The following is a 10435-nucleotide window of genomic DNA, read 5'->3' on the forward strand; positions in this document are numbered from 1 at the left end:
CACACACCCACACACACCACGACACACACACACACACACAACACACACCACACACACACACACACACACACCACACACACACACACACACACACACACACACACACACACACACACACACACACACACACACTGCAGGCATACTTCTGTCAGAAGCAGTTTGTAAACTGAGGGGAGATTCAGAATGTATCCTTTTGCTTTTACCTTTCAGGAATTCTGTGAGATGTGCAGGTTTTGCTGTGCTGACTTTAACAGCAATGCTTTCTTTGCTTCTTCCAGCTGTTCCACAATCACACCTGACCCTGACAGCATATTCCGTCTCTGGCTGAAGTCCTGAAATGACCACCTTCTCAGCTCCCGCCTTCATTTGCTCCCAGTGGAGATCTTCCTCTTTCACCTGTTGGTCTGGTTTGGCGTACTCCACGATGTAGCTCAAAACCTGGACATCTTGTCCGAGCTCAGCAGGTTTCTCCCAGCTGACTGATATCTCACGTGAGGTAGATTCAACGTGGAGTCTTCCAGGAGGGCTGCAGGGTAAGGTTTGAATGGATCCACTGACTTCATTGGCTGGCCCGGCACCTACTGGTGTCTCTGCCCTGCATCTGAACCTGTACTCTGTGTTAGGACTCAGGCCGCTCACTGTGACTTCTTCAGCTCTGGATGCTGTCTCTTGTTTCCAGCCGTCCTCTCCTCTGACACAGTACTCAACAGAGTAGGAGGTGATGTTCTCTGCTCCAAATCTGGGTGGAGAAATGTTCAACGTCACACTGCTGTGGTTTATATCACTTCCTGTTACGGTTGCAGGCTTTGAAGGCGGCTCAAAGTTCTCGTTGACAAGAAAGCCGTCTGTATAAAGGTAGATGCTGGAACCTTTCTGTGTCTCGTTTGTTAAACCCACCGTCAGAAATGTGATGTTCTTGTTCTCCTTGTTGGCCTCTGCAAAATCACTGAAGAGCTTTGCTTTTTGCCGCATTGCTTCCCCTTCTTTTCTTGAGTTGTACCATTGATCTGGAGGGTGTGGATCTTGAGTATCGTCTGGTTTGGGTGTTTGTTGAAGGTAGTTTGATGAAGTTGAGAGGTACGGTTCATCACTTCCCAGCGAGGTGAAGACAAAACACACAGCCTGCTCTGCTTTGAAGCTTTCTTTGTACAGGTCTGTTTGAGATGAGACGATCTTGGTGTTTGTCATCATGTCGGTTAGAGACATCACGGTGTAGATTTCTCTCTCCTTGCAGTCCATCCACTCGTTCAGGTCCTTGCTGTTGAAAGGAGAAGAACATGTCTTCCTCAGGATCTCTGCGAGCACAGCTTCTTCTTCTCCTCCTCCTCGGATTGATGGCAGTTTCTTTGCCAGGGTTTGTTGGAATTCCAGTTTGAACTCAGAGCACATCTGTTTAAAGGTTTTGAGTTTTTCTCCAATCTGTGGGAACTGCTGTGCCGTTTGGGTTTTCTGTGCATCGTTGAACCTCATGTCCAGGTCATTGAAAACCTCCAGGATACTCTGAGATTTTTGAACTAATCCTATACTTATCTGCCGGACAAGTTTAGCGGCAGAGGAATCTAAACATGTCAGAGGCAACAGCCAGACCTTCACTGGTACTGCGTTTTCCCCGTTGGCTCCCAGCAGCGTTGGCAGACTTTGGTACACCTCTACTGCCTCCTGAAAGGATGTAGGAGGTTTCTTAACGAAAAAGTCACCAATGAATCTACAGGAGAATTTCTCAACGTTTTTTCTTTCATTGTCTTCGATTTTCAGCGAGCCTTCACCCTCTATTGACAGGCAGGGAATGTTCTTGATCATCACCTTCAAGTTTCCCTGTATATCTCGATGGTTCTCGTTGACAGACACCTCACGGTCAAAGACAAAGAATGCTTGTGCGCCATAAAGGATACCTGTGACTACATGTGTTGCTATTCCTTGATCAAAGACATATGGATGCTTAACATTGCCTCTCCCAAGTTGATTCATGGACAGTTCGTGGAACTTTGTGGTAGCATAGTACATCAGTGTTACTCTGGCCTGATTTTTGGAAGTCTTAGTATCGCTCAGGTAGTTGGCTGATCCTCCAACCTCTACCAGTCCACTCAAGAAACTTGCCTTCAGTGATGCTTCAACCTTCAGGGCTGAAGATTTGTCCTCAATTGATTCAGATGCAACTATGTCAAAATGATTATATTTTTGTTGTCTTTCTCCAATATCAGTTTTAAGGTCATCACAGTCCCACAAAGTGATTCCTGCAAAAGAAGAACCACAAATCAAGCTAGAACCAGAGTACATGTTAATACACACTATAACTTTAAGGGGAATCAAGGTATCGTCCTTCCAATAACTGTAGCTTTCTTGTTGTTAGGAACTGAAATATAGAATGATTTGTTCAGTGATGCAATTCCTGAGAACATTTATGATAATAAAGAAAGCTTGTCTTGCTTACAAGACATAAATACACAAATGAGTTTAATGTCGTTGACTATTTTCACGACTGTTACACTGCATCCTTGTTGTGAACCTGACAGAATGTTGCAGACCGCAGTTGTTGAGCCAAAAGGTGATATGACCAGGCACTATGATACAGGGTTATTTATATGGTAGTAATAGGAAATGTTTGAGTTTCTGAATTCTGTGAATTCTGAGCACCTTCGTCTAGCCGTCCTGAGTTTATTCCAACAAACAATAAAAGTCAAATAACTTCCAGTTCAGCGGTTACAGTGACAGGTAACAGCAATCAGTAGCCTACACATTGTAGAACATTTTGTGATGGCATGTTAAACTAAAAGTATTCAACCAACCAGTCACTGTGTAAAGTTTGGCTAGCGCTGCTTTCAAACAAAGGATAATGACAGCACTACTTTCTCCAGCATCCATCACCGGCCAAAAGAACCCTGATGAGAAGGCTTTCCTGCAGGTAGTTAAAGCCAAGATGGACACTTCACGTCACAACTGGCGTCTACTAGAGTGCTGATCTCCATTCTGAAATCAAACAAGACCTGGAGGCCATCCAACAGGGCACCTAAGCGGACATTATTTATATAAAAATGTCATATCTGAATGCTGTCCTTTAGTGCATGCCCAAATGGATTTTCAGTTGAATATTTGAAGAGATTTGGTGCCAAGTTCTTCAATGTTTTTGGTAAATCTTTTGTCAATGGCCTCCTTTGTTTGTTAAGATATTGGCTCATCTCCTGGAATAAAAGCTACCTTCCATTGTTTCCCCACACCACACTGATTTTATATGAAAACAATCTCTACTCTAATGTCAAGCATTCCTCAGATCCCAATCAAGCATGACTCATGGTGTTTGAGTTGATATGGGCAACCTATTTAAAAGTTTAGAAGGATTTGGAATTGTTCCAAAAGAATGACCTGATCTGCCCCTTTACTCTGCGGAGTTCCACAGGGATCAATCCTTGGCCCCAAAACATTTTCTTTATACGCTTTACCTCTAGGCAACCGGCTCAGTCAGATTCACTCTATCTCTCACCACTGTTACGCTGACGACACACAGATTCACTTTAATGTTTGGCTAAATGTGATGGGTAATATTCGTAATCTCCATCACTGCCTTTATGGATGTCACTTAACTTCCTTAATTTAAATTCATACAAAACCGAGGTCTTTCTTAGTGTTCCTGGTAACTTTGTCTCTGACATAAATCAACACCCTGGCCCTCAATGTTGAACCATACACATGAAGAACCTGGGAGTTATCTTTGACCAGAATCTAAACTTGAGCCTCACATAAACAAGCTAGTGCAAACCTGCTTCTTCCAACATCACAACGATCGAACCCATGCTATAAACAAACGACAAATCTTAAATAACTTATTTATAACTTTTCATCTGTGTGTTTCGATCCTGGCAAAAAGAAAATGTCTGTTTTTAAAGGTGATGTTTTTTCCTCACCAGGGATGAGTGAGTCGTTGCGGCAGTCGTACAACATCCCGAGGCTGAAAGGCCGTCCGAGCGCCGCCACCTCTATCGTCCCGCTGCCTTTAGAGGTCATCGCTTTGAAGGAACAGAAAATAATCGACAACAGCTTGTTAGTTAACTTCCATGATTTGGTAATATCATGTCCAACCATGCTCACATTTTATTTCAATTAGACCTTAGTAGTAGTAATGATGCTGTTTCAATCACATTAGTATGCATACAAAGTGACAGGTGCTGTGACAGGTCACACCTGTCCCTACTTATGCTAATGACCCCCTTTGTATGCTAATGACCCCTTTGTTCGAGGTGTTATCACATGTAGGTGTGATATTCCACACTGTAGTAGACCCTTTGTTGTCAATCTAATCTAATTAACCTTTGATGTCTGTCCTTTGATGTGAGGGGTGAGGTGTTATAGCGTGCAGGTGTGATACACCCCCCTGTAGTAGACCCTTTGCTGTCAATCTAATTAGCCTTGATCTATAATCGAATTAGCCTCTGAAGTCGTCCTTTGATCAGTGTTTAATATAATTATTAATGTTAATAATAATGTGTTAATTAAGGCAGTCTCATATTGTCCTGTCTAAATTAGATTAGTTTTAATATGTTTAGTGTTAAGACAGTCTCTGTGAAGTTGTGTGAGACTGTGTGAGACTCTCTCCCCCCTACCCCTTCCTCCCCCCTTCCTGCCATCCCCCTGATTTCGCTGTGCTGTCAGAAGATAGAGGGGGTGGAGTTAGTTTAAAAAAGTCACTTAAAACTTTATTGTCCTCTCTAAATTAGATTTAGGTTTTTAAAATGATTTGTGTTAACATGGCACATGCAGTCACACGGCGAATACACCTTTTTTTACGAGTGGGAAAAAAGTCTGTCACTCAGGGCAGTATTACACTATGTATAATCCAGGGGGCGGTATTGCGCCTAAAGGTCTCAGTCCCCAGCGAGAGGGTTTTCTCGACGGCAGGTGACATAGTTACCGCCAACAGATCTGCCCTCACTACTGACAACGTAGACAAAACTTGAAAATAGAGTAAAGCTTGAGTACCTTTATTTAGGCATAATGGCCTCACACACTCACAAGTTAATTACACATGTTAGACATTGCTCCTAAACACTTTCTTATTATTTATTTTAATATTTGCAAGACATTTGGGACTTTTTTTGCTTTTCCTTGTTGTACCGAACCCGTACCGAACCGTGACCCCCAAACCGAGGTATGAACCGAACCGTGACTTCTGTGAACCATTACACCCCTAGTGGGTATATATTAATGCTGCCCATTATGGGCACAAGCAATTTTCACCCATTTATTAATTATATGTTTTAAATGTGAGTGTTTCCTATCCACTAAACCTCCCTGGATGTTTAGTGGATAGGAAACACTCACAACAGGGAAATACGAAAAAGTCTTTTAAAACAACAATTCCCAGTAGAGACGTGCCATAGAACATGTTGCGAAACACACAATAGCCAGCATGTGTAGTTCTGGGGACGGGGTGGGGGAGGGGGGGACGGGGTGGAACCGTTCAAATCCAGTTTTGGACAGTCTGCCGTGGTTCCATTCAAAGTGCTGTTTGACGCTCGGTGTAACCCTCGGCTCACACTCAAACATCCAAGAGCTTGAGGACTATCACAGGGTTTGTCAAGCGAAGCGGAGATAATACTTACTTCCTGGTGTACAATTCTCTAAAGCAACTACTATGAGCTGCTCCGACCCTCGGTCCTGATGGACTCCAACTTGTGTTTATTAATCAAATAAATAAACACAAGGATAATTATGTGTTATTGTTGAGTAAATAACAGTGTGGTTTAGAAAAGAATACAAAATTAGAAGGAAAAAACTATGAAACAATACAGATTTCAGTATTCTGCGCCCCTACTCTCCCCATAACTGACGGCAACAAAAGTCCTACATTATTCAATTAAAATAAAGAAGTAAAAACAATAAGTGTAGCTTGATATTGAGTAAGAAAAAGGTTGATAAACGCTGTGAGAATGGATCTCCGGAGAGCATTTCGCCGCGATCCCAACTCGTCTGTAGGAGCCACATATGAAGCCATTTCTGTGTTTGTTACGACACATGTTTTTTGTGTCACTATAGGTGGTGGGTGTGTCATTGGATTTGTGTGGTGACGTTTGTGCTTATATCCGGTTGCTTTTACCTGCGCACTTTGTAATAGATGGGGGAGTGAGCTAGAGAAGGAACATTTTTGTTGACCGCACGCAAGCACGCATACAAGGATAAAACAAAACAAAAGCAAAACTACTTCCAGTTCTGTTTCATATGGATGTTGAGAGATGTATCCATAGATCTCTTCATGTTGCTCTCAAAGTGCACCAGATTGATGCTTTTAACTTCAATATTTAAAAAAAAATCTTCCCGGGGGAGCATGCCCCCCCTAGAGGAGGTGAGGACCCGCCTAGAAGAGGTTAGGTCCACGGTGTTTACATGCTTATTTATACAATATGTGTGCTTATGCTAACATCATAAGACAAAAGTTGGTTCCGTGTTGTGAAGTGAGAACGTGCTAGAGTGAGGGGGGCCCCCAAGCCAAAGCTCGCTTAGGGCCCCCAAAAGTCTAGGGCCGGCCCTGTATTTACTAACAGTCATAGATATTTTTTTCCAAAAAAACCTATGTGAGAGCTCTGAAGCAAAAAACGGGTAAAGAAGCTATAGCATTTGATACAACTCTAAAAGATAGTCAGATTCCTAAAAAGTTACAAACGGATGCTGAAAAATAATTCTTTGTTTCTTCAGCAAGGCTTCAAAATTCTTGTTAAAGAATTATTTTTCCAGGATCTGGACACTGTTTAGGTGTTGGGAAAGTGCTGCACCTGCACTGGACCGACTGGAAAACTGGGTGGGACTTTCGGAAACAGTTCTAAATTGGTTTGAATCCTACTTAAAGGATAGAAACAACTTTGTTTCTATAGATAAATACACATCTGAGTTGACAAATATGACATGTGGGGTTCCTCAAGGCTCCATCTTGGGGCCTCTTCTCTTTAACATCTACATGCTACCACTGGCTCAGATAATGAAGAACAACAAAATAAGTTACCATAGCTATGCAGATGACACACAAATGTACGTAACAATTTCACCAGGACACTATGCTCCAATTCAAACACTGAGTAAGTGCATTGAACAAATCAATGACTGGATGTGTCAGAACTTTCTCCAATTAAACAAAGATAAAACTGAGGTAATGGTTTTTGGAGCCAAGGCAGAACTAAGTTAGCGCTGAGCCTGCAATGTTCAAAACAACAGATAAAGCCAGAAATCTAGGTGTAGTCATGGACTCTGACCTGAGTTTCAACAGTCACATTAAAACAGTTACTAAATCAGCCTACTATCACCTAAAGAACATATCTAGGATTAAAAGACTAATGTCACAGCAGGATCTGGAAAAACGTGTCCATGCCTTTATCTTCAGTAGACTCGACTACTGCAATGGTGTCTTCACAGGTCTCACTAAAAAATCTATTAGAAAGCTGCAGCTGATTCAGAACGCCGCTGCTCGAGTCCTCACTAACACTAAGAAAGTGGATCACATCACTCCTGTTCTGAAGTCTTTACACTGGCTTCCTGTGTGTCAAAGAATAGATTTCTAAATACTGCTGCTGGTTTATAAAGCACTGAATGGTTTAGGCCCAAAATACATTACTGACCTCCTGCTGAATTATGAACCATCCAGATCTCTCAGGTCTTCAGGGACTGGTCAGCTTTCTGTCCCCAGAGTCAGAACTAAACATGGAGAAGCAGCGTTCAGTTATTATGCTCCAAATATCTGGAACAAACTCCCAGAAACCTGCAGGTCCTCTGCAACTCTTACTGCTTTTAAATCCAGCAAGAAGACTTTTCTTTTTGTCGCTGCTTTTAATTGAACTGTTCATATCTTAAACTGCACTGTAACTTTATCCATGTACTTTTTCTTTTAATGTTTAATTGAACTATTCATATTTTAGACTGCACTGTAACTTTTATCCATGTATTTTTTCTTTGAATATTTACTTTATTAGCTTTTCTTTTGAATGCTTAATGTCTTTCATTTTTTGTAAAGCACTTTGAATTTCCTTGTGTTGAAAAGTGCTATATAAATAAACTTAAACCTGAAGTGAATACATTTTGGATTACTTATTGGAATTATTGGTGGAAAGATTTCCTCACAACATTTAATATTCATTACTACTAAAGGTACAGCCGAATCATCAGCGCACAACAACTTTTACCGCCGCAGATGAACCAAAAAAGGGAGCGTTTGAAAAAAATGTGCGTGTCCGCTCAGTGAAGCAATAACAACGAAACATGGAGGAACAAAAGTCTGCGTTTAAATCGTGTGTGTGTGTGTGTGTGTGTGTGTGTGTGTGTGTGTGTGTGTGTGTGTGTGTGTGTGTGTGTGTGTGTGTGTGTGTGTGTGTGTGTGTGTGTGTGTGTGTGTGTGTGTAGAGGTGTGTGTGGTTAAAACACATCAGCCTGCGGTCGCTCTTTAGCCTTATGATTCTGAAGGTAAACAGTGACACAGAGGCTGAGCTAACCCTCCCGCTGCCTCCTGGTGCTGCAGAGATTTCATGAGGTGAAGGAGGTTTTTATAAAACAGCTGCGGGCAGCAGATACTGTGAGCGTCACGGACATGAATTCATAGATCAAGGCAGACTGATGCACAAACTCTCCTGTTTTGCCGATCTGGTGCTTAAACATCAGCTCTCTTCAGTCTGCGTACAAATGACACGACTTTGCAAAGGCGTGCAATCGATACGCAGAAGTCCGATTTTTCGCACGTTACGTTTGTTATGAACGTATCTTAAATGCGTTTATTTTCTACATATCTTTGCCATTTATTTAACCCTAACCCTAACCATAACCCAATAAGCTGCTGTGTCGTTTATTGCAACGCAAACATTAAAACTGTCATTGGAACGGCGATCAAGCCTGAAGCCACAGAGCTCTTTGTTTTAATGTTTGAGGTGCAATATCAGCGTATCATATGCACGCAAAATTGGACTTCTGCGTATCTATTGCACGCCTTTGCAAAGTCGTGTCATTTGTAGGCAGACTGTGAGACCGGGTTGTAAACATATAGCTCTAAACCCCTGGCCAAAATGTCCTTAAAATGAAGTCCGAGTTCGACATTTTAATGTCCTGTCAACACTGGCAGGACAGAAGGCGACACGCCCGTTCTAAGCCGTGTCCCTCACTCCTCACATCCCAAGCTGCATCCCCAGAAAGTTTATTATGTTGTTACATCGTTTCAGATGTGATGTTTTAGTTGTGCTCTTGATAAGCCATTAAAACACGTTCAGTTTCCTTTTGCTTTTTTTGTCTCCTGTTCACTAAAACATACCCATCTGTGATGGAAAAATAAAGTCATCCAAAAGTAATCTAAAAGTAATCTGAATACGTTTTTAAGACACGTAACTGTAACTGTATTCGGATTACTTTCAGAGCCATGTATTCAGTAATCAGTAACTGATTACATTTACAAAGTAACCCTCCCAACCCTGAACATATATTTACCGTAAATCTGTCCTGCAGCGGTCAAACTTTACAACCACCACGGCCCCTGGTAGACCCCCCCCCCCCCCCCCCCCCCCCCCGCCCACACATACATATAACAACAAAGACTATAACATTCCTGTTGTGCAATAATACTTTTGTACAACATATATTTACCGTAAATAGCTGTGCAATTTATACTACCAACTTGTTTTACTTCCACCTGGCTGCTACATACTGTTGCTGGTACTGGATGTGTATTTTGTAAATTGTGAAATGTCTAGTTTTTTATCTGTCATATAGTTGTTATGCATACTTCTTGAGTGACATATAAAGATATTAAGCTGTCTTTGGCTCTTTGCTGTAACAATGGTAAATATCCCCTCTGTGGGACGAATAAAGGGATTTTGATTCTGATTTATATTGCGTTATAATTATGAGATAAAAGTGAAAACCCTCATAAATCATGCTTCCTGCTGTAAAGTGTTCTTACCTTTGTCGTTGTTCTCTGAAGACGAGGAAGCAGAGAGCAGGGGGCGTTTTGAAATACCAGTGAGGAGGGGGGGGGGGGGGGTGGTAGGATGCTCTCTTTGGTCACATGATTTCACAGAAACTGACTGTTTATGTGAAATCTCAGTTTCTGTGAAATCATGTGACCAAAGAGAATATTTGTTTAAGATCTGATTTTGTTGTTTGTTTGTTTTGTCTTAAAAACTATATATTGTTAAAGATCTGATTGTGCAACAGGCTCAACAAGCTAGTGAGGAAAACACCCTTTGAGAACATTTCCCCACAACATGAACTGGAAAGCTGAAGAATACTCAATCAATCAAATGTTATTTATCAAGTCTATTATCCGAAATGACACATAAGTCTCAGGGGCTTTACAGCATACCCTCTGACCTTAGACCATGACAGCAACAAGGAGAAACTCCCAAAGAAACCCAACGGTTAACGGGAAATGGAAGAAACCTTGGGGAGAGCAACACGTATATCATGTTAATGATTATTA

General features: G+C 41.7%; 1 protein-coding gene across 1 annotated transcript in view; it reads right to left on the bottom strand.

The window, feature by feature from the left end:
• The window catches only part of LOC117442068 (verrucotoxin subunit beta-like), a 15560-nt gene extending 5609 nt beyond the window's left edge, over positions 1–9951 (bottom strand). Inside the window, exons 1-4 of the mRNA XM_071202344.1 lie at positions 9917–9951; positions 7599–7674; positions 3900–4001; positions 204–2234 (exon numbers count right to left, since the gene is read on the bottom strand). Of these exons, the coding sequence (XP_071058445.1) occupies positions 204–2234; positions 3900–4001; positions 7599–7620 (2155 nt within the window). The 5' untranslated portion in view covers positions 7621–7674; positions 9917–9951. The remainder of the gene's footprint in view (positions 1–203; positions 2235–3899; positions 4002–7598; positions 7675–9916) is intronic.
• Positions 9952–10435: the final 484 nt, after the last annotated feature.

The sequence above is a fragment of the Pseudochaenichthys georgianus genome, unplaced genomic scaffold (genome assembly GCF_902827115.2).
Source record: "Pseudochaenichthys georgianus unplaced genomic scaffold, fPseGeo1.2 scaffold_267_arrow_ctg1, whole genome shotgun sequence".
Classification (NCBI taxonomy): Eukaryota; Metazoa; Chordata; class Actinopteri; order Perciformes; family Channichthyidae; genus Pseudochaenichthys; species Pseudochaenichthys georgianus.